General features: G+C 41.0%; 1 protein-coding gene across 1 annotated transcript in view; it reads right to left on the bottom strand.

Moving 5' to 3' along the window:
• Nucleotides 1-25307, bottom strand: part of CSMD2 (CUB and Sushi multiple domains 2) — a 607842-nt gene that overhangs the window by 509417 nt on the left and 73118 nt on the right. The window contains exon 7 of the mRNA XM_078683053.1: nt 19066-19178. Within this exon, the coding sequence (XP_078539179.1) occupies nt 19066-19178 (113 nt within the window). The remainder of the gene's footprint in view (nt 1-19065; nt 19179-25307) is intronic.

Here is a 25307-nt window from a genome sequence, read left to right on the forward strand (position 1 = left end):
ATGGGTCTGCCTGTGTAAAATAGATCAGTTCAGAGGGCTAGAGGGATAGTATCAGGGCTCTGTGGAACTATCATCAAACCCTGTTCTCAGTTGCTGCTTCTCAGCTAATCAGAATAAGAAGGCAAGCTAGGCTCTCCCATGACCTCTCTAGAGATGACCGGGCTGGCTTTCTGGGTCATCACTGTGAAGACCTGAGGGAGGTACAGTGGAAACATAGTTTGTAAGATCGTGCATAAAATCGCAGCTTCTGCACTGCATTAATATATGTCCTGACTCTAACTGTTGAGGGTGTGCTCAGGAGGGGTATAACATTCTACACATCCTTTGGTCTTGTCCACTGGTTTCATATTTTTGGACATCAGTGCCTGACAAAATAAAATGAGGATGTGGTTATTATTTCTGCCTATTAGTGTATGTGGTTATCTTGCACTGTCTCTCAGATATCCCTGGCATGACAACACACTCAAGAAGATCATTTGCTATCTACTTGGAAGTGGTTAACATGTGCGTGTTGAGGTGATGGAAGTCTACTTCCTAACCATCAAGGGATGATGGGTATGAAGCGTAAAGTAGTCAAGACAGGACATGAGTGTCTGATATTTAAGAAATATAAGAGTAATGATGAACAGGCTGTGTTCTTGAGAATTTTGGAAAATTTCCTGGCCCCAGAGCCTAAAGAAATGCGTATGGAACAGTGATGTGTTATCTGTAGGAGATAAGACAGCCGTTGACCTGTCTGGTACAATAATAAAGCCATAGTCCCTGCCACGATGATACATGTAATGTAATGTAAGGTGGATCTGTAGAGCACTGCTTGTCACCCGTGAAGGTATCCGGGTGGTGAGTAGGTGAATGTAGCCATGTGGTGAGGCTGGACCTGAATACAGGCAGTCTCAATGGTCCAGCAAGAAGGCTAATTGAATGGCCAGGTCTTCAGCTTCTATCGGAACTCATGAAGAGTGGAGAAGGCCCTGATGTGTTGGAATAAGTCATTCTAGGATTTGGCGGCTTGGTAGGAGAATGATCAACCCCCCGTTCTGCTTCTGTGGATGTGGGGTATGTGTGTGTGTGACAGCGATGCTGAGGAAAGTTGTCTGGGGGGGTTGGTGGAAGCGAAGCCGGTGATTGAGTTATGCGTGTCCCATGTTGTGGAGTGACTTTAATGCCTGTGTGAGAAGTTTGAACTAGCAGCACTTCTGGATGGGAAGCCAGTGAAGCTCTTTGAGGAGTGGCGTGGTGAGGTGTGGGTTAAGCTGGAAGGTCGAGGATGATTCTGGCAGCAGTGTTTTGGATGGTTTGAAGTTTGTGAAGAAGATGGGTTGGGATGCCGGTGTTGAGTTTGTTACTATAGTCCAATCTTCTTCTCATTAGGGCCAGTGTGATGGTACGTCTGGTGTCCAGTGGAAGCCACTTGAAGATTACACGTAACGTGCGAAGGATGAGGAAGCATGAGGAGGTGACGACATTGACCTAGGACTTCATGGTGAGGTAGGTGTCCAGGATGAGGCCTAGTTTCCTAGCGGAGGTCGGTTGGTGTGCTTCTGGGTCCAGGTTTGTTGGGCCACCAGGTGGAGTCTCAAGGTGAGTATTATGTGCGAAGATCGACACTTCAGTTTTTTCTATGTTGAGCATGAGGAAGTTATTCCCTGAATGACAGTATTGGGAACCTAAAGGTCATTTTCTTTTTCATCTGGTCTGGTCGGTCTTCATTGGGACCTTCAGGCAAGGGGGGTCCTGGGTGTACTATGATTTCATAGGAGACTGAGAGTGGACATAGGAGTGGGACTGCTGATTGTTATTAAGAAATGCTCATATACATGGTGGGTGTATGGAAGGGATTCTACGTTGATCAAGGGAGCTTCCTATGAGAATCCTCGCAGGAAATCCGGTTGAACAATAACAGAACAACGGGGTCCAAATTTCCACATATTTCTTTTTTGTCCAGGTGTGAGGAGGCTTTGGATGTGGTGGGAGAGTTGGGGGGCAACCTATGCCCTGAACATTTTGTGGAACAATGGACCCTTTTTCTTTGACTAACTCAAAATGAACAGAAGTTTGCTTTGAGCTGGGAATAGTCGTTTCTATGTTATCCTGCAGGGAGTACAATGACAATTGTAATTGGGAGCAAGTTTTATTATTTTTATCATACTATTCGATCAGTCATTTACTGCTGAAATTGTGCTTAATGCATCATGGCCAGCTATGTGGCTAGAGCCCTTGTATAACCTACTCATTAAACAACTTGTCTCTGCATTGTGTCTGTGTCCTCTTATGCAGAGTGATAGTTAAAGATTTCCCAAAAAGTAAAAAGTCCTTTTAAAAACTATTTTTAGAAAAATTAATAGACTTTCCTGTGAAAAGGGGATTTAAATTATTCTCAGATAGACAGCTCAGGGCCTTTTTTTGTCAAAGAAAGTCAAAATAATACAAGGTTGTTAAATGGCTGAAAAAAAGATTACATTAACACCCATTTGGTGTATTGTTGCATCTGGAGACTGTTGGCATTATCCATAGGGGTGTGTTAAGTAGACTAAAGGTGATTGGCGCCCTGAAGTTTATGTTTGTTTGAATGGCAATGCAAATAGACACCTATAGAACATGATGTCACATGTTACTGTTAGGACTCCAATGTTTCCGTCAGGCTTGGGCCTCGTGTTAGAAAGTGGGGCTGGCACCAGCCACTTGCTACAACTACTGCTGAGTAGGAAGAAGGCTTGCTATCATAATCCAATGCAGGATTGAGATTTAAAAGGCAACATGTGAAACATCTCTAAGTGTTTTAAAAAAAAAAAAAAACAGGGTTCCCAATAGTGGTACCTGTTAAAATGTATTTAAAAGCTAAATAATATTCGCCAATAGTCACTGGTTTTATTTGAAATGCAATACAAATATTACTTGTTTGCATTCAACACTGGATGCGAAGGGTTTATTCATTTATCACTTCATATGTTATCTTTATTTATCTTTATTTCCCGTTCGATTGTCTAAATTGAAATATGCATCGTGGTACGACAATATTAATTAGGGAAAGTAATCTTGGAACACTATGTACATTTGTCTAAAGAATACGTTTGAATTCTGCGAATTGACCGTGAAGGAGGCATTATTCTATTTGAAAATACAATAGCATTTTACGCACAAATAGGGTCATTGTGTGAAATCATACTCAAGTTCTTACTTGCCCTAGTGTGTGAACAAATATTTTTTGAAAAACATCTACAACAGCTGTCCTTTGGAAGAGTCAGGCGGTGGGAATTCCTGCAGGAAACGACAGGGAAACGTGCTTTGAGGCGCGCGCGGCTGGTTTTCGATGCAGTTTGCACTGTGACCCTCCAACGGCGCGTGGCGTTCCTGATCCAATCACTTTATCGTCGGTTTCTGTTAGCCTGAATAACAGACGTCCAGCCCAGCTGGAATAAGAGCGAAGCCTGCCGGCTCCTATCAATCTGTTTGAGGAGATTAACTTTCATGCGAGCAGTGCATAATCTACCGAAAAGATAATATCTAATTACATAAACATATTCTGTTTCAAATACAACCCGAAGAATTAAAGACAGAACAGTTAAAACGCAAAATTAAGAGCTAATTATTTGAGATAAAGATCGTCGCACAACAAACGCTTCAAGAATCAAGCGAACAAAGAAGTTCTATTTTTGGGCCTTGACTGATGATTTTCAACATTTTGTATGCTAGGAGGGATATAGGGGAAAGTAAATTTTTACCAACCATCTGCATGAACTCACATACCCCCAACTCCACTAATGATCACACTCCTGTTAATCTAAACCACCACAAAGACCATGGAGTAAATGAATAGAATGGTTTTCTTGAGAGCACAAAACGAATCCCAAAAACCACTGCAATAAACCACTAACCCAAAATTAGAGATTAGCGTGCTGCACGGCATAAAGTGCTTCAACACCTCGTCAGGGGTAGTAAGCACAATATAAATGCAATTGTAATAACATAAATAACATTCCTCGACCACAGCACCTGACTGCAGTTTACACAAGCTGCACAATAATTCCCTTATAATGCTTGATACTTTTACACCTATATAAAACCAAATTGCAACGGATCATATTCCATCACCATTTACTGTAGGACATTCCACAGAAATGAACCACCCATCACCAACTGGACAGGTATAAACTAACTGAAGATATATGTCACATGCCGCTGGACAATAGGGGACTTTAATTTAGACCACCAATGCATGTCCCCATACCATGACCTCTTCTTGACATCTCAGAATGGTAATCATTTGGGAAGATCAAAGCAAAGTTAGTCGCAAAAGATATCTCCACCATTTCTCCTTCAACTCTATGCCAGCTAAGGACCATAAACTTTAAAAATAAAATATCTTAAAATGTACAAACTGTGAATTAACAAGCTAAGTAGCCCAGGATCATAAAAAAATACCAAAAAGGTTAGAACAACAATGCCCCTTGTTATTTTGTTCTGGCCAGACCTTAGCCTATGGACACAACATACTGATGCAGCTGTTGTTTGGACAGCGTACTTGGGTATTTAGGGGTGTACACAAATAGGTGACAAACACTTGGAGAGAGACCATTCCAGAGAGAAGAGCTAGACAGTACCTATAATGTAGATCTACCATATGTAGGCTAAGGTATGGGGTCTGCTGACAAAGCCCAGAGATCTTCTATTAAATATTAATACTTCTTCCTAGCAAGGGGAGGGAGGTTAGGCACTATAGTCTTTTCTCCATTGTCTTTCTATGATGAAATCTCCCTTGATGATATATGGACTAGCTGCTATGCTTACTGTATTTGTACTATGCATTTCCCTGCTAATTGTGGCACGTATACTGCATGTCCAGGCACGTTAGTTAAAAGAAATATTTTAAACTGTTTTGTATCTTTGTCATATCTTATTGTGGACATGTAAAAGAGTGTCAGCGAAATGGTGTGTCTTGTTACCATGATTCCTGAGAGATCTGATAGTGTTGTGTTCTGGGGTATCTAATCATTTGTTTCTCTTAGAGTGAGTAGGAGAGCAAGTGAGACACTATAGTAGTCAGTCCTGGGTTTGTGGGTGTAAGTGATAGGAATTCCCAGTCTATATACACCAAGGCCTCATACTCCTGTGAATCCCTGCAACATGGCGCCACCAACGTTTGGTCTGGTACTTATTCACGAGACCCCTGAGTAGTGCTTGTGCTTGTCCATAATACCCTCTCACTGGTTACCGGAGACGTCCGTGGTGTGAGGACTTAGCCTCCTATATTTGTGTTTTATAGGTTTTTCAAGCTTGAAGTTTAAAAGGTTTAGTTTCTCTCTCTCAACCTGATTTGGCGCTACCGTTCTTTTATTTTAGCCTTTTCTGCTTTCATTATGGCGATCGCTAACCTCGCTGCGGTTGCAGCATTCTTGACTCAACGTGGAGTCCCCAATGCTGGGGCGTACTTTATCTTTGTTGTTGAAGCGGAAGTTGGTCACCACTTCAAGGTCTTTGGCTCTTGGATTCCTTACATTCCTGGCAGTGGATGGGAATGATAATTTGTTTCTTGAATATAAAGCACCCGCAGTGTCGCAGTGCCGCAAGCTTATCGCCCTTATGCATTACTTGAAGTTCCGTTGACGGCCTGTAAGCATACCATCTGGTTTAATGGCGCCCTTCCTCACCCTGTTTCTGTGGTCCGTTTAGGCCCCTTATCAGTCGATGGGGCCACCTGGCCCATTTTGGCAGGTTTTACACCGCATCCAAATTATATTATAGTGAGACACGCAGAGTTACGTCAGTTACATGCAACGCTGATTCATATACACAGAAGTGTCATACAATTTATGTCATGTGTGATTCAAGTGGCTCCAGCAGGAGCCGCTTCCCAGCCACCAGGCCACGGTGGTGGTCTTGCTATTAGTCTCGTCATGATTAATTTAGTGATGGGCAATCGTCCTCAAAACCGCGAGGACTTGCCATTTTGGCTTGCGCAATAATTTGAACAACTTGAATCTGTCTTTCCGCATACAACCCCTGTGGAAAAACACAGGATCCTTACAATTAGTTTGCCAAGTGGTTTGATACCTGCATTAGGTGACTACACCACCTGGGGGACAGTGTTTGCTATGGAGTACACACTGTGATTTGGCACTCCCGCCATGAGCGTTCTACCGAACGTTCTGAAAAAGGCACAGAATGAACACAGGGCTGGTTCAGCCCAGTATTTAGGCATGAAGTTAGTGGGCATGTTTCCTATTGTCTCCGAAATGATTCTGGCCAACATTAAAGGTGAGGCAGTTTGCTTGCAAGTGCCACAGCGGCGAGCTGGAAAATATGGATCGGCAGCGGCAGTTGCCGCTTATTATTTCTGATGTGTATACGTTTTTAAGACACAATAATTGTTATTGTTATCGTTATTGTTAAATGCATTTGTAGCACGCACAGCTACTCCAAAGAGTGTCCCGGCGCATAACCTGAAACAGAACGTAGCTCTAGGGATTAGAACAGGAAAGTTTTCAGCTTTTTCTTGAAGATCCGGGAATCTTGAATGCTACGTATAGCCAAAGGCAGTGCGTTCCAACCAAGAGCCGCCTTCCGAGCAAGGAGAAACCGCCCAGCCTTTGAAGGATAAAACGGGGGATCTGAACCAACAATTGGGAGGCGGAACACAACTGTCTTGACAACGTATAAAAAGAAAACCTCTTCTGCAAATAGCTGGGTCCCCGGCCATACAAGGCAGAATGGGCAATTGACAAGACTTTAAATTTATTCCGCACCTCCATAGAAAGCAAATGCAGGGTGCGCAAATGAAGGTGTACACTAGTCCTTCTGGGAAGATCCGGGAGGACGCGGGCTGCAGAATTCTGCACCACCTGGAGCTTCTTCACCAAATAGACAGGGGTCCTGACATACAGTGCATTAGCATAGTCCAGGAGAGAAAGGATCAGCGCCCGGACCACAGTTTCCCTCGCATCCTTTGGGAGGAGAGGTAGAAACTTCCTCAAGGTTTTTAAAATGCCAAAACAATAATTGGGAATAAGACCTTTTACTCAGGTACAAAACAAGCATTCCGGATTTATCGTGCCGGGAGCCAGGATGAACGTGAGATGACGGGAGTTTTGAGTACTGGCTACTTCATGGATGTGGGAACTAAGGAATAGGACGATTTGAGCTTTGGAACTGCACACGCATCGGTTTGACGTCATGGACAGTTGGGGATCAGTTACTGCCTTAATCATTAAAGGTTGTGCATCGACTAATTTTTTGTTTCAATTGGTGACCGAATCAAAGAGTACCGGGGTAGATATCTTAAGAAACAGAGCGGAATACGTGGGGATTAATATTGTATTGAATGCACCTGGATATTGCCAAATTTGTGGAGCACTATCTATTGTAACTGGACACAGAGATAATTATTCTTTAGGATAGTGACGGCCATATCTAGTACGCCCTGATGATGTCCCGGTTGGGGACGAAACGCGTTGGCTGTTAATCTGTTAATTGGGTGTATATGAAAAGATTGATGTTTCTTCTGGAAACTGACTGAAACTGATATTTGCTTCAGAATAAAGAAAACCAACTGCAACTTTCACTTGTTTGGAAGAGTACTTATGTGAACTTTAGTGAACTGTTGGCTCATGAATACTAAAAATAGAAATTGTTGAAATTTTAACTGGACTTTGCATACTTCCCTTTATGTTGTAGCTTTCACAAAACAAGCTCCATCCTGAAAATGAGGGATGCCCAATCTTTCCTAAAAAGGCTTGGAATAAAAATCATCAGAAGCAACAACGGAAGCCTGGCTCTCGTGCAGGTTCGCATCTTCCTGATGCTTCTGAATGTAGATCTGATTTGCGTGACCGCTCGAAAAATGTAAACACCTGAGAGGTTCCAGGTTCCTGATCCTTGTTCTCCTCATTCCTTTCAGGAATCGTCGGATCAACAATTCGGCAGAGGAGGGCATCAGGATTGCAGGGAAAGTGAGTGTACGCAAGCTAGACATGACCCACAGCACTTTTTTGATATAAAAGTCAAGCGGGGGAACCCCCTCAATATCATGCTCCATTTGAAAAGAAGAAAGTTACCACTTAGACCGCAAAGTATGCCTCAGATGGTGAGAACCCTGCTCCTCGACAGGAGCTGGTTAGTAACCCTCCTGGACAGAGCAGTGGCGGTTACCATAGTGTGGCAGACACCCCACCAGCGTCTGGAGGTGAAAGCAACGGACACTTTTATTACAGTAGAGACAGCTGATACTCGAGTCGCTCCTCCAGATAGACTTTACGAAGTGACTGTCCAAATTGAAGGTGATATTAAATGCCCAGTTAAGGCAGTGTTTTGGGAAAACCTCACTTTTCCTATGATATTTTATTGGCAGAGGCTGATTGGCCTCCCCCTTTTCACTTAGCTGCCTCTAGAGGGGAAGATGTCATTCTACCCAGTTTTTCACAATATGTTCATGATGACGATAAAAAAGGCTTAAGGCCCCAAATGAGCTTTAGCCTTAGCACCAGCGTTATATCGCAAACAGGCTGGTTGGGACCAGGATTCGCCGGTTCATGTGATTCCTTTACGTTCTACACCTAAGCCCCAACCACAGATTCCAATCAAACAAAACGCGATCTTGACCCAATTAGAATATCAGAGTGTGATTGAACCCTGTGTTTCATCAATGAATAATCCTCTTTTTTCCTCTTTTATCGTATTGTTTTAGATTACAGACATTTCAACAGTCACGTTTGTACTTTTGCGGTTCAGAACACACATAGCTCTGCATTAATGAATAACACTGTTGGCAAAAAATATAAAACCACCTTGGATATTTTTAATGGATTTTTCAGTCACTCTTTTGCTCCTGAGAGCCGTGATTTGACCGCATTCAGTGCGTTGGGCAAACAGTGCTGATATGTGAGATTGCCTATGGGATATTAGAAAAGCCCTGGTGTGTTTGCAGCAAGCATAGTGTCCCTTTTGCATGAGATCAACCCTGATGCCTTCTTATACGTCAATGACAAATACTTGGCGCATGATGAATTACACCAAATCTCTTGCGTGTGGACTGCATTATCACACATTTTGCTAACTTTGGTTACGAATTCAATTTTACTAAGTCTCACATCGCCTTCTTGGCTGTTCTTTTTCTTGGTTACAAACTCAACAATGGAGGTATGGGGATACCCCCCACTTATTGGAAAAATGTGTTCAATTGCAACCTCCATCTATGCTTAAAAAAATGCAATCATTGCTGTTTTTTTACATTTTGGGAGGACATACATTCCTGATTATGCCCAGCGTATCAAACCTCTTTACTCTTTGATTCAACCTTCTTTCTCTGCTTCCTGTTGGCTTCCGGAACATACCGCACTTCTTCTGTCTCTGCAGTCTGATCTGCTTGTGACCACATTCTTGTTAACACAAAACAATTCTACAAATTTGGTCATAAGGATTGTACCAGGCACATTAGGCTTTACATGCTTGACGTTCAATGAGAGGGGCACTCTCCCCATGGCTTATAAATTGCATGTATTTACTCCTGCTCAGATGCGTTTCTCTTCTACAGAATTTTTTTTAATCAACTGTCCAGATGGCGATTCTTAAGGAACGTTCTCTAGTTCAAGGTAAATACATTTATTTGGCCTGCTTTAGAAGTAGTTACAAAGGCTAGTGTCCCGAATTCTAAAGCCTTGCAACCGCGGTGGATACAATGGGCTAGTTCTTGGACGTGGGCTGATACCAACTTTTTCTTTGATCCTTCTTCACAGAAGCAGGAGTTTTTACAGTATGAACATGTTCATCCTCCTCCTTTATCGTTACTCCCACTTGATCAGTACAAATACATTATTTACACTGATGGACACACTCAGGTAATATGTCTCCTTCCATCTTTGCTCAATAGTGAGTTTCCTCAACACATATTTGTATTGTTACAGACTCTCCTCTATTGAACTTAACTATAACTTTTTTCGGCGTTGCATACATATTTGCACATTGTTTTAATTTTTTTTCTTCAGTCTGACGTGGGTTTTCCGCTCTCCACTTGCATTAAGGAAAACTTTTTTTTTCTGTTCGTGAGCCAATTTTCCTAAAACTATGGGCCATATTTTCAAGAAAGGGTGATACATTATCGCCGCTTTTATCAGCAGGAAACTTTGAATTCCCATAGAAGCCCAGGTTCTGGTGTTAACCTGGGCTTCTATGGGAATCACAATGGCATATTATCAAGCCCATTATCGCCGCTTTAGCGGCAGTTTCCTGCCTATAAAAGCGGTGATAATGTATCGCCCTTTCTTGATAATATTGCCCCATAATTCTAGGTCAGATCTCTCTCAGAGTCTTGCGCAATCTTCTCCTCTTTGACTATCAACTAGTGGTGGAAATTCAGCAACTAAGTCTTTCATCCGTCTCTTTCTGCTTCTCTGACATGTATGAGCAATTCTATTTTAATTCTTTTTTACTTACTGTGCATTATTGTGCTTGCTGCTCACACTAGCCTTTTGATTTTTCCCTTTTGAAGCTGAGGGCTAGTGGGTCGATAGATCGGTGGTTGGCAACCTCCTTGTCTATACAGTGATCTTTAGACAGAGCGGTTTCCTGCTTGCTTGAGGCTGAAGACGTAAAGGGGCTATACAAGTGAGTCTTCACTGATCTCACACATTTAAAATACCGTTATATGGAAAAGAGCTGCTGATAAGTTTACTGAGCAGGGGAGTACACCGAGAATAAATCTGGAAGTTTTAAAAACAAATTGTAAAGCAATACAAATTGTGAGCCCTCAACATAAATCCTCTCAGCTAAAGTAGCAATAGGCCTACGGTCAACATACACGATTTAGTGGAACGTTTCATGGAAAGCTAGACAAAACTCACATTTTAAGTGGAACAGATTACTAGCATAGCCATACATACATTTGTTACACAGAGACATTCTCAATGTCACACAAGAAGTTAGTGCTTTAATGGAAAGCTATTGACTCACATTGAGCAGCCCGTGGAAAGATATTTGTACAGAGTGGATGTAGCCTTGCTGGTTGGAGTGAAAGTAAGCTTTGACGGCCTCATTGGGTGTATATTTAAGTCTCAAGATCAAAATTTGAGGTAGCATAATGCAAAAATAATTTCTGTATTCTGGACGAGAAGATGTAAATATGAGTACCCTTTGGAGAAGGCAGGGAGAGTTATTCTCAGAGAGTGATGATTTTAGTCAGTTACTCTCAAAGTACATGTAGGTTCCTACAATGTAGCAGAGTGATTATGCCTATTGAGGACAGAAAGAATTAAGAGGTCGCACGAAGACAAAAAAAATAATGTATATGGTGGAAACTGGACCCCCCCCCCCGCAACATTAATTACCGTCAGGGAAAATGCTACAATATTTTAGCAATACATGCAAATTACCATATCTATCAGAAGCAAATACTGTTAACACTTTAACATTCGGTCCCTTTTTGTGTATTATGTTGTAAGAAATGCCCAATGCCCTTAAACTGGCTGGGAGAAGTTTTTCGTTATTCTCAAGATTATTCTCTGATGAATTGGCCTTGCATTTGCAATGGCAGACGAGGTGATAGGTTAAATTGTATACCATTCACAATTGTGAGAATCCCAAACTTCTGTCATCCATTATTATGCGTTCTATCTTTAGTTCGTTTCACTCCACCATTCTCTTTGCCTACTGACAGTACTGCCTTTTAGAGAAATCTCGCTGTGTTTTCAATAAGATCGCACGTAAGGCTGATAGCAATTATGCACCCCCAATGCCAACAATGGAAGCCTTCATAGCAAAAGAACACCTGATAAAACAAAGAACGTGTGGAATCAATATTGCTAAAGATGATAACGTTTCTGGAGGGCTGAGATTCAAACTCTCTGTATATGGCGCATAAGGCATGCCTCAAACTTTACAGTTTGACATCCCTCTCATATTTTCAGATGTTGTAGCGCAGGGGAGGAAGAAGGAGGATGCAAATCGGAGCATCAAAGCACATAAGCCGAAATATATTAATCAAATACAGGCAACAGTCTCTCTAAACCTGAATCTCTTGGCCAGGGATGAGAGAGATAATATCACTTTGGGTATCAGACAGTGATTTTCAGGGTGGCACCTTTCAGATTTTCAGGGATTACTTCTGCAATAAGTCTCTATATCTTTGAAACTTCCTAACATTATCACAGGGATTTGCAGGCACATTTGCATGAAAAGCTGATCATGTCAAAACCCCAAGTGAGTAAATCTTCGTTTTCCATCAGAGATTTCGTGAAGGTACACTAATGACAGCATGAGCTGTTAACGCTAAAGGTAGTCACTATAAAAGTACACTTTTTTTGTAAAACCCCGCTACAAACAAGAAAACAATGGGACCAAATATAGAGATCAGTGTTTCCCGAAGAAGAACATTTAAATACAAGTAATTAGAAGTTTGAAACACCTACACTTTAAATATTCTTAACTTTCACAACGTATTAAACATTCAGAGAAAGATTTTGAGGCATTTCGAAGAGTCAGTACACAACAATTTCTCCTTAAAAATGCCTTGTTTCTCCACAAACTAGAAATATATCTCAGTCAGTTCATCTCCCACTGCAGAGACCAGCATTCCTCTGTGGTCACCAGTCTTGGCATGACCAATTCAATGTTTGATATCGCTCAGTTTGATAAAAAGGACAAGTATCAATTAGGAGAGTAAACCCCCTCTTATTGGTATTAATGCCTCTGCACCTGGTCCTAGAAGGGCGTGCCTTGTTGTTTTTAAAGGACTCTCACTGACTAGGGTTCTTAGAGGCATGCTTCATCATTGAGTCCTCGCCCAGATACCACTTAAATCTGGGTGGATTCTACCTTGCCCATCCAGGTAGCGGTTTGTTTTGGAGGGGTGTATCTAAGAATACAATTGTGTAATGTATACCCCAATTGTCCTCTGACAATTATTTCAGGCATCCACTGACAAGATTAAAAACAAGTTTGATGCTCTTACAGAGAATGAGTTACTCCAACATCTGGGGGTCTACATTTTTCATCCAAATCATCTGCCCTATGCGTCGAAGGGCGTTCTTCAAGGTCGTCCTTAGAATTATAATTTGTCCTAATTGGGTCTATTTTAACAACTTTGATACACCATTACTGTAGAGTATTTTAATTGTGAATTTCACACACTCAAACATGTCTTTCATACAAACCAGTCTGAGTTTTTATCGGCTCATATTTTGGTTGGGATACATCTGATGTCCAATTAGGCACTAGAGATTAAAGGACATGTAGTCACATAGTCAGCATTTGTCTTCACCCTCTCGTCATCTAATAGTGGTCTCCTGCATTATATGGGGACATAAGATGTAAAAAGGAACGTAGGGTAGGCACTCAGATAATTATGTAGCTGCTCCAAATGCATCTACCGTGAATGCAAACAGTAGCTGTCTTCTTGGCCTGAGAACAATAACATCCAGTATCAATTACTTTTCACCTCCAACCAAAGTAACTTCCTTTAACCCCTTAACCACGGGGGTAATTCCCCTCCTGTGCAGGGGAGAGGGGGCTGTGTGCGGCGCCGTGGTGCTCATTACGAGCCCAGCTCGTCATGAGGCACAGTGCAGCTGTGCCCATGAAGAGCTGGGCTCGTCATGACTCCTCCCACTCCGGTAGAACGTCCGCACAGGTGTGGAATTCACCCCGCGGGGGAGTAGGGCAGCCGTTATGACGAGCCCAGCTCGTCGTGAGCACAGCTCCACTGTGCCTCATGACGAGCTGGGCTCGTCATCAGCAGGCAATGGGTTAAAGGATGTCTAAAATATAATGTAACTGGAGAAGGAAAGCAGGTAGTTGGCATGCTTCCAAGTGAGTATGAATGTCAAAGGTTAGTTCTGACCACAAAAGACCTCCTTCTTTTTATGTGCTAATGTACTTTACCACTGGAAAAGAACCAGCATTGCAAAGCATTCTTTACATGGCTATAAGAAATGCCAGGCAAAATGTGTGGGATTCAATCAGGGGGAAGCACACAGCTTGAGCTTTGCCTAGAAGCATGAATCAAAACTCTGAAATTAGATGTTAACATTTGAAGTAAGTAACACGAGCCCCCCTTTTCTATGAATATTTTGTTTCCAGTCCTAAAAGAGGGTTAATTCACTGGAAATGGTTCTTCAAAGGGTTATTTTCAAGTCTGGGGCCCACCACCCTCTACAAAATAAGACAGAGCCCCACTTTGCTAGTGACAGAAAAATATAGCCCTCTGTGCACTGACATAGCTGGCACGAGATTAATGACTAGAAGGAAGGAATATTGCTTGAGTACATTTTGAACATTTAGAGGAAGAGTGAATCGAAGGCAATCATACAAAAATAGTAGCCAAGGCTTTTCCTTAAATACCAACAAACCGTCCTTACTAACCCTTGTGTCATGGGTTGGCAGAAACATTAAGGAAACAGGGCTAATTAAATTCTGAGGTGCCTGCTTCTTGCCCTTCCTTCTCATAGCACTCCAGCAGCACATTTGAAGCTGCTGAGGGACTGACCTTGGGACAAGGACATAACCCTGTGAAGGGGGCTGCGTGGCAAATGGAGTGTGATGTCACTTACAATGCCCCTGGCACCTTGGTGAGTAGTTGTACATGGAATAGCTGGAGAGAGATCAAGATGTGTAGCCCCACAACCTAAACCTAAATTGCCTCCACCTGCTTTAAAGATAGGTGTTTTTATTTTCAATCAAAAGGTACTCATTTTATCAAATTTGCAAGCATAAAAGGCTACGTTGGCATTGCTGAGATAGAAACCTGCCAACTGCAAGTTACGCTCAAATAATTTTTTTTGTTGGGCGCCGAACCCACCAAAATACCTTACCACCACAAAAGAGCAGTTGTTGAGAATATAAATGCAGGCAGAATGCAGTGAGTGGGGGAAATTCACATTGCAGGAAACATTACAATAATCAATGAAGCCGGCAAATGGGAACTTCTAGAACAATATAAGATCAATAACCGTAAGATTGAGGCAGATCCCGCCTGCTCAGCTCATCTGCATATTTTGCTCATTTAGAAAGATGAATGTGTTCATTTGCAGGCTCATCAAGCAAGAATAGATGCTAGAAAATGCTAGGAGAATAAAATAACCACGATAATCTGTTGCTTGTACACCTTTTTTCTTGTACTTATTACACAATTAGTTGGCTTAACAGAAATCAAATATAATTGCATGGGGGTTTGGAAGGAAACGTGCATTTACTATAAGAGAGACGCATACAGATTTGATTCCACTATGCACACTAATTTTTTATTGAACATAATAACAAACTAAATTGAAATAAACTGCATTAATAGTTCCTCTATATGCTTCAATTTGTTACATTTCCCAGGGGGACTGGATCGTGCATCTGCAGAAATTTGGAGATGTTTCTGGTACATCACGTTGAAAAACATATTCACAAAGTGATATAGCTATAACATTTTGTCAAGCAAAGTCATTGTTTGTGTTCCATGCCAAACTACAGCCTTCACTTAATTAATTGGCAAGATTATGAAAGTGTTCAGAGACAAGCAGGCCAAAAGCGGCCTTTGATTGATGAATGTCTTAGAGTGATGTATTTCTGTGACTTGCCCTTTAAACTGATTTGCCACTGTCAGGGAAGCCACTGACGCAAAAAAAAAAGTATTTCCGATTTAAGAGACTTATCTTCGAAGACTGAGGTCTTTTGCACAAAAGAAATACGCTGTATTGGACGGGTGCGTTGAAACATTGAACTGGACAAGAACGTGAACAGAGAACATTTTATTATATCTCTTAATCTTGTGCATCACACAGATGCTAGCAAATATCTGGATTTCTCATTTTAGATCATTACTCGTCTATTGTTTAGCAGGCACATCATTTATATTTTCAGTTTTATAAGATGTAATTCAAAATATGCTATCACGTGTCAAGAATGCTCAATATATCGATGTAGCTGACTGGTCCGAACGATATAGGATCTAATTATTAACTTACTCTGATGCTTACTGCACACGTTAACTGTGCATGCAATGAATTTCTGACATGAAGAAAGTATGAATTTTGTTTCTGTACACTTTTCAGGTCTGAAGCACCAAGTGGGTTGGTAGAGTGATCTATGCTCCTCTGGATTGTCAGGGGACTGAATATGCAGGAAAAGACAGAGGGGTCGATTAGGATGGCGGTTTTTCCGCATCCTCCGGGCCGGCAGAAGTGTCCGCCGGCCTGGAGGATGCGGAAAAACCGCGGCGGAGACTCCAAAGACCCACCGCCAAATTAGGATGGCTGGTGGGTCTGATAATCTGTCCGCCGCTTTTCCGCCGCGGTCGGAAGGCGACCGCGGCGGAAAAGCACTAACATGTCTGGCGGTGTCTATCAGACACCGCCAGGCATATTAGGATGTCTGAAAATATATGCTTTTCCGCGGCGACTTTACCGCCGTGGAAAAGCATACGGACCTTCACTTCGGGGGCCCGTTGCGGGCCCCCTGGGTGAAGGTGGGGTGGGGGGTGCACATGAGGGGTACCTATGGTACCCCCCTGCATTTGCGTGCACAATGCAGCAGGCACCGCGCGGTGCCTGCCGCTTTGTGCACGCAAATGCTGTGCATGGATTTTTTACATTGCGGCGGATGCAGCTTGAAGCTGCACCCGCCGCAATGTTAGAGATGGAGGATGTGACCGCCACACTGGCGGTCACATCCTAATTTGATCGGAGGGAACGCCGCAGCCCATGCGGACGTTCCCTCCTCCTCAGGGGTCGCGGACGGACTCAAGTCCGTCCGCGATCCTAATCGACCCCAATGTTTGCTCTACACTTTTTGCACTGGGATCTAATGGAACCACACATACTCTGCGAAGAATTGAACCCAAAAAGTTGGTCTCAGTTGCATGTCGCACGCTGTTACTTACGGTAATAGCAGAGGCAAGCTAAGAACTGTCAGACGGTCACTCACTGCGGCTCAGTAGCTCAAAAGGGCTGGCTCAAGCTTTTCCAATTCTTTTTAGGGATGTCTACACCGTGATGTTAGCCCATGCCTGAGTGGGTTCAATATTAACAACACTTTGGCTCCCCAGCACTGACAACAACAGTGTTAACTGAAGTCTGATTGCAGTTTAATATGATTAATTAATATCCTACTGAATTCTGAAATGTGAAGGTCCCTGTCAACTGTAATTGATTGTATAGCCCCCGCCAACTAATTGTCATATGTAGCATCTGCATAGTAAGGTTAAACTGACTAGGTCTCTAATAAACAGACCCACACAAATATTCAAAATATGGCAGTATCCACAATGCAGCTGCTAGCCAGGGTATATACATATTTTTTATTCTTGTTTTTTTTTTTTAAGTAAATGCACTTTTTCGAAAAGCCACATGATCTTTTCACAGAAAAGAATATGAAAGGAAAGGGAGATTTACAGCAGGTATATATTTTACCTTTCAATATCACTTTCTGACCCCGTGAGCATGAGCTAAATAAAGGAGCCCTTTAAAACCAGTCAATGTGGAAATAATATTGTAAATGATGGTCCAGCCTGTGACTCAACAACTTGTCAAATTCGCCTCTCCTCAGGAGAGCTTCACAAACACTCACATGTTTCTGGTCTGTATACTCCAAACAGGATTCAAACTAGAAGGTTCACAGAATGCTGTAGGTTCAGGTAAGGCACGTGGCAGTATTCAAAGCAAACGATAGCCAGGCCCAGTGATAGTCATAACCACACTGCACCAGGCCTTGCTGGAGGGGCACTGAATGTTGCTTTTCGTAAGATTTAACACGACTGCCCAGGCTTATCACGTGAGATGACCAGGAAATTGCTTGCTTTTTAAACTGAGTTAAGAACAAATGCTATAATTTCTCATCCACTAAAAACTTGTTTTTCATGACATCCACTATATTGTGTGGATAAGGAGCCTTCTTTCTTTCGTTCCTGACATCCAATATATCACGATAGGCGGTACAGCCACTTGAAGAAATTATTCACATCAGTTAAGGGGGATTTCGACACACACAGAAATGGGATTGCTGAGATCTATTAGGCTAAAACTTTTGCAGAGGTTGGGGACTGTGCTGACCGTGTTTAGAAGGCAACGGTGGAGGGGAAACTATGGAATAACCACTGGCGAGAGTGTGCGTTTCAAGCTGCACTGTCAGATAAGGCGTAAAGTCTGAACTGTATTTTCAACCAAGCAACATTGCACCAAATTACAACCTATTGTGGCCATAAATAAAATAGTAAACAAAGAAACATTTGAACTTCACCATGATTGCAACCAGACAACGTCATAAAACAGGGAAGGTTTGATCAACTGCAACACCTCAGATATGAATGACACATTTTTACAAAAACATTTTAGACCATAATGATGTTTGCCTAGTCACAATTAATCATATATAAATGAAATAATTAATACGAAAGGAACGATTAATATCTGTGATTAATTACAAAAATCAAGCGCTCTCTATTTCCCCGATTTCACTGCAGCCGTTCACCTCCATGTCTTACAAAATATAATTATTTCAATTCAATGTATCTAAACGGAAAACTACCGTCAAACTGTAATATAATGCAATATTGATCCGTTTATCACCATCATAAATGCAGAAACTCTGTAGCTAGCAACGGTGGTGTGACACAAATGCTTCCAATTTCAGCCGTGATAACTTTTGAATAGCCAAAGGAGAAATTCAGTGACTTTAGAAAGCAGAGAATGCTGACTCCTTTCAACATAGCTAGCCCCATAACCTCACAGTGAAAAAGGTATTTTCTGTGCCTTCCTAAGTGCATACAAATCACAGTAATTAAAAACGTGTGGATATATATCTTCCTATAGATGTAAAAATGATCACATGGACCTGCTTGAGCATTTTAAAATGTGTTATATATAATCTGAGAATGTGTAAGGGTAAACCTATTTAAGTCACAATGATATGGATGTGCATATACATGCCTTTGAACATTTACTTTTAAATTACACACATGCTAGCACTGTAGTCTACAGCAGAAGCCCTCTTATTAGAAGATGACTTAGCCATTAACCGATTGCTAAAACTCCATAAGTATCCTGAGGGCCACTTTACAGGTAAACAACCAGCAAGTCACAAGTGCTCAGAACACCTTACCTTCATATGAAGCTTTGAACCCTTGGGCACTGTTGGTGTTGTCAGTATGGAAGAGAAGCCACATCTGGTGATTGCTGCTCACAATCAGGTCAGGGACAATGGTACCTGTCAAACTGTCGGAAGATATTTAAAGCACACATTTGTTAAATTTGAACAAAGTCTATAGGATTAAGACAAAATCCCGCCCACCCAGACCTCCATAGCATTGGAACTACAGCATATATTAAATGCATGGCAAAAATTATATTTCAATGTCATGAGCCTTCATAGATGTTCTACAACCTTAAATGATCTCAATAATGATTATACTGTTACCGACTTAAAGAGGCTCAAGACATACCTCTAGCAACAAATTTTAAAACAGTTACTGGTGGTGCCATTTCATTATGGTTCTACACATCAGGTCATCCTATTGAATCCTTCTTGGCATTCTGAAGTTCTCAGAGTTTGTTTTATGCCCATCTTCATCACTAAAGCAAGTATAAGCACTCTCTGCACAGCCAATCCCCATAAAAAACAGAATTTTGATGAATAGGAACTGTTAAAAATGTTGTTACTGTGAACATTTATTTTTTGCTCTAGATTAATATCGTTGTTTAAAATTGTGGATAATCTCAAACTGTGCTGTATAAGCCATTCTCTGCACACAGCATGTAATTTTGTTTTAATATCATAGGTTATGGGAAAAAACAAACACATGTAACCAGTGTAATGGTACACATTGTAAATGTCATATTTGTGGAAATAAAGGACTAAGAGCATTTACTTTAAGAAAATAAGTGGCAATCGTGAACCATGTACAGTCATAATGCATTTGTAGTTAGGCAAAAACAAGCAATAATATTTTGGTACCCCTATTTTATTATAAACACAAACAGCTCATCTCATCTTCATGGCGGATATGACACCGTCTCCTAAAGTGCACACTCAGCAAAACAAATTACTCAATTTTCACCATTTGTTGGCCAGTGTAAGGTTACGTTTATCAGTAATTAACTATTTGAATCTTGCATACATTCACTGTAAATTCACCTCATTCAATGTATGCCATGACCGCGCTAATTACTATCGGTGAAGAAATGCATGACCATGGTGGCTTTTGCTTTCCTATGTTAATCCTACAGATCATGTTAGTAATTAGGCTTGGTAAACTTTGTTCAACAATGAACTACTATAGTCTTTCCTTCACACACATTGGTAGACTTCTTTAGTAAGAATGTTCTTAACATTCCATACCCAAAAAGTGGTTCCACGTATAGAGTAGAAACATTTTCAAAAAGGATTCCACTCTGTAGGTTATCATCTCTAAGAATGACAGTTTAACAACACTGTACAGTATTGGCCTATCTGTACAATAGTTTCTTCTTTTTCCACATTAACAAGGCCTGACATATAGGATTATTTCAAACATCACGGAGTAGAAGCACAAAATATTTACCTAAAGTAATCTAACAACCATGTGCTTAAAATGGAAGCTGTATTATAAGATAGCAGATATCTGTGCGCAAAAAGGTAATAAGACACCCATAACTCGGCGATTTGTAGCTGGACTAATTGAAGACAGAAATGCCATGCAGAACGAGGAAAGAATGTGATACCAACCCCACACCCCAGAAAATGTAAAAAGCCTACAAATGAGAAAAAAAGACATGCTAGAGCAACATCAACAGAGCTAAAGCCTCTCATCCTAAAGCAAATATTGATTCATAAAGATACAATCATCTCTCTGATCCCACACTCAAAATAAAAGAAGCAAAAATGTATTCACTTGATTGCCACTACAAGTCACAATATCAAAAATGACGTAGCTTCCTCCATGCCAAGCACCTTTCTCCACTTGGCTAACTATACATTCAGAGGAAATTTGCAACCTTTACTTAAGGTTAGCTGCATTCTCACAAAAAATACTCCGCTTAAAACCTTTAATTCTACAACCACTTTAAAATCCACCTAACATAGACAGTGGGCACATGCTGACTAGAGATTATCCACTTCTCTGTGGAAGAAGGAACATTCTTAAAGAGCCTTAGGATCAATAATGTGAAAAGCCTCTTGAAATAACATAAAGGGGATTCTGTGGCCATCAGTAACATTCATCCCATGAGAGGCCTCTCTTTTTTAAGATAAACAAGTGAACACGTACATCTATGAAAACAATCTGCTTCAAGAGTCTCATTCAGAGTTTAGGGTAGGATACGTCAATGGAAATGTTAAGCTACAAGTATGTATATCATACACTATACATTTTGATTAAAGGCAAAGCTGGCCTTCTTTCTCTACTCAATCTTAGTGGCATTTAGCAATGAGGAAGTTGTGATCCTCATGAACAACCCAGGAACAGAAATATGCATTACTGGTAAAGCCCACGAATTGTTCACTTAATTTCTACAATAGAGCTCATAGCTGCTAAAAATTGAACTCAACTTCACAAGCTGTCCCATGCCACATGATACTATCCTCAAGGCCAGAGTTGCTGTATTTATGACAGCATTAGGCCTCACGCATAGGCTATATTTCATTGGTGAAAGGGAAGAATGCTGCTTTTCTCTCCATATATTGATACAGTGACCTTGAGCCATTGATTTATCAAGAAGAGCTTAGCTCTAACTAAATAACAGGAATCATAACTGCTGGTAATTTTATGAACAGGCTTCAACATATTTTACTGGATAAAAATTAGACACGTACTCTAAGTAAAAGGATATTTGCTCTTCTTGTGCATATATGTTCATAATGAAAAATTTGTACCCTCTGCTGAGTAATAATGGGAATACATCTGTATCAATGTATATAAACATGATATGTTCTTAACATACAATGTACAGATCGTAAAGTCTAGCTTGGTTCAGTATATCGTTATTCGATTTTACATATGAAATCATAAAAATTCACAATACAATTCATCACATAAAAATATAACACATTAAAAATTAGTAATTACAGAATGCTACTTCCATTCAATCTGCAGAGAATCTCATCTCCATACAATAAAAACCTCTATAATAAAGTGCATATACAAAACAAAAAGGCAAACACCTCCACTAATAAGCAGACGGATACTGGACGAATTGACCTGATAATCTGCCATCAACTGTCCATAGATTTCCTACTTCTTATGAACATTTTGAGATAGCAGCATAAGCTATAACAATCATCTGAACTACCTAACAACTGTAATTACAGTTGGGCATCTTTACATTTCTGGAAGGCAAGAGGTTTTTAAAATTGTTTGAGACAACATAAGAAAAATGGTCTATAAAATTTAGACAAAAACATGAAATGCAACAAAGATTGGTTCACCAACCCATCACAAGGACAGGTCGATAAACTATTCCCCCAGAATGTTGCCCCACCTGAAAAACCCAAAAGGAACCATACTGTCCCTGCCCTGAAACAAAAGAGAAAAGACCACTCCCACGGAATGAGCTCCAGAGATAAATAAAAAGCCCTCTCTACCGAAGCTAAAAATGTGAAGTAGTTACGGAAATACCAATTACTTAAAACCGCCTCCAATCTTTGGGATAAACAGCCTCTTATCTGATTTTCTGAAAGTGAGTGGTGTGGTAAACATTTCAGGGGAGCCAATATCAATAAAAGACTTACGGACATATTTCAATCAAGGAATAGAAAGACCTTTGTCTAAACTTAAACAGTCTAAAATGACCTTCCTATTAAAACTTTCCTCCACGTTTCACCACACGCGAACCCAGAATATAAGCAGGGCTAACTTAACTAATCGGAAACATTTAACATGCAATATAAAATGGAAGATTCAAAAGCCACCTACAAATCCAGTTTTTTTCCACCTGTAATGAAACCCCCAAATCTCTGCTCCGTACCTAGCTGTTGGGATGCACCGCAGGTTATAAATCTCAATATAGGGTATAATAAGGTCCTTACCTACGTTTTGGGAGAGATTAAATAGAGCTTCTGCCGTTCTGCTTAATTTCATATGAGAGGCATTTATCTGTGGCTGATTAGAACCTGCTGAATCAAAATTAACACCAAGGTAACTAAAACTCTTCACACAACTCAGAGACTCGTCTTTAATCCGCAGGGACGTCATAGTCGTCGTCCCTGTACTAGACACCATTATATGGGATTTCTCATAATTTGTTGGCAATTCTAAGATACCCACGAATGAGAAAATATACTCAACTAACTTAAGTAAGGCACTAGGAGTTCTTTTTATTAAAACAGCGCTGTCAAAGTTTACTAACACCAAGACAAATGAATTAGCAATCTTCTGTACATCACTAGTAGCTGCAGACAAGTGGGGGACTTAATTCATTAATATAAATAATATAAAGCAAGGTGCCAAAATGCATTCCTGGTGCACCTTGCTTACTAAAGGGAAAATATAAGAAGATTCCACTGTGGCTACCACAGACCCTGGCCTCTAAATTCTCATGCAGGGAGAAAATCACCAGGGAAATTTCCACTCCGAGATCTATCAAAATCAGCCACGGCTTGGTCCCATTCATGCAATACAATGTGGTAGATAAGTCCATAAAGGCCAGGTACAGTGGACGGTGCCTGGGGATGGTATACTGATCCACAATCAAGTGCAGCTTCAGACACTGTTCCACAGTACCAAGCCCTAGAAGAAAGCCATACGGACACAGGGTCATAATATTATTAAGAATAGTCCAAGACCATAAACTATTTAAAATGACCCTCCCCATAATATTTACTGCGCTGTCGATAAGAGAATTTGGCTGATAACATTTCGGTAACCCACGCTCTCCTGTTTTAAAAATTGGGCCAATTATTGAAAGTGCTCAAGAGCTCGGAACCCTGCTACACAAGGAGTTATTGAACAAAATTGTGAGCAAAGGATCCCAGATTTTTATTATATACCTAGAAATGTCCATGGTATCCCATCTGGACTGGGATCTTTGCCACCTTAGCTCTGCCTCATAGCTTCCTCCACTTCCAAAAGGAGAGGAGACGTTTCCAAATGAGCCTGACACAAATAGTTTTGTGTCTTATGCTCTGATAGCTGATGAATAGTGGAAAAGTTCTTAACCCACTCTAAACCAGATATGTTATGGACTAAAAGTGGATTAGATCGGACATCCCTCTGGCAGATTTTTTAACAGTATCCCAGAGCACTTTGCTGTTATTCTGATTGCTGCCAAATCCAACTGTTCCCAGTACTATTAGTCAATAAATTCTTCCTCTCCTTAATAGTTCATTTATAGACCATCCTAGCCTCCCGAACCTCACCAATATCTCTAGGGCTCCCAGAGAAAGCCTTTCTTAAAAGGCAATTTGACGCAGAACAATGCTTGTCAACCCAATGTGCGCAATCTTCAGCTGGCCAAAGGACATTTCATCAAGCGGCTCCAAATAAGTAAGCTTAAATGATGATATTGTGCAAATCAAACTTCTCCAATATCCTCACCCAGACAACTCATAAATGATTCTTTAGCAGAAGACTAAGAATAGCCTTTGGGTCCTTCAGATAGCAGACCAATTGGAGAGCATCTCTCGAATGCTGAGTAATTTCAATCAAACTGAAGGCAGATTGTCCCTGCCCATGGGGAAAACCCCTTCATTAGACAATGCGTTGTGATCCCCCATTGGGTTTCTCTAATCAAACATTTGGAGTCACTAAAGCAAGTTCCTCGGAGCGGATATATAATAAATCGTAGACATTCGCCACACCCCTATAGTAGGTCCTTCACTCTGAAAAAAATCTGGTAAATCCACAAGATCAAGTGAGACTATGAAAGTTATGAAATTTATGAAAACTATGAATTTCTAGAGTAGCAATTTCAGTAGCAGAGCCCTTGAACCCCAGATCTTCATGCTGAACCCGAAGTTTGGCATTAAAGTCCCCACTAGGCAAAAATCTAAGGGCCTTATTTATGAAGGCCTTGCGCCGCCGGTGCGTCATTTTTAACATGGGAAAAAGTGACGCACCGGCGGCGCAAGGCCTTCATAAATCTGCCCCTAGGTAGGGATGTATTGCCAGACCCAATTGGTTTCAAACTCAGTATAAAATGAAAACATTCCCCAAAAAGATGATAAAGGAATTAGCAAAATCATTATTGTAAAAGTTAACCATATAACAGTAAAAAGAAGTCAAACTATCTTTAATAAGCAGAGTCCGGTAAGTGACGCTAACTGAACCAAACTTAACACTTTAACCCCGAGATTCAATTTTACCCATACTGAAAGACCACCTCCAGCTCTCCCAAGAGTGGAAGGTAGAGCATGGCACAAATAACAGGAGA

The sequence above is a fragment of the Lissotriton helveticus genome, chromosome 3_1 (genome assembly GCF_964261635.1).
Source record: "Lissotriton helveticus chromosome 3_1, aLisHel1.1, whole genome shotgun sequence".
NCBI classification, from domain to species: Eukaryota; Metazoa; Chordata; class Amphibia; order Caudata; family Salamandridae; genus Lissotriton; species Lissotriton helveticus.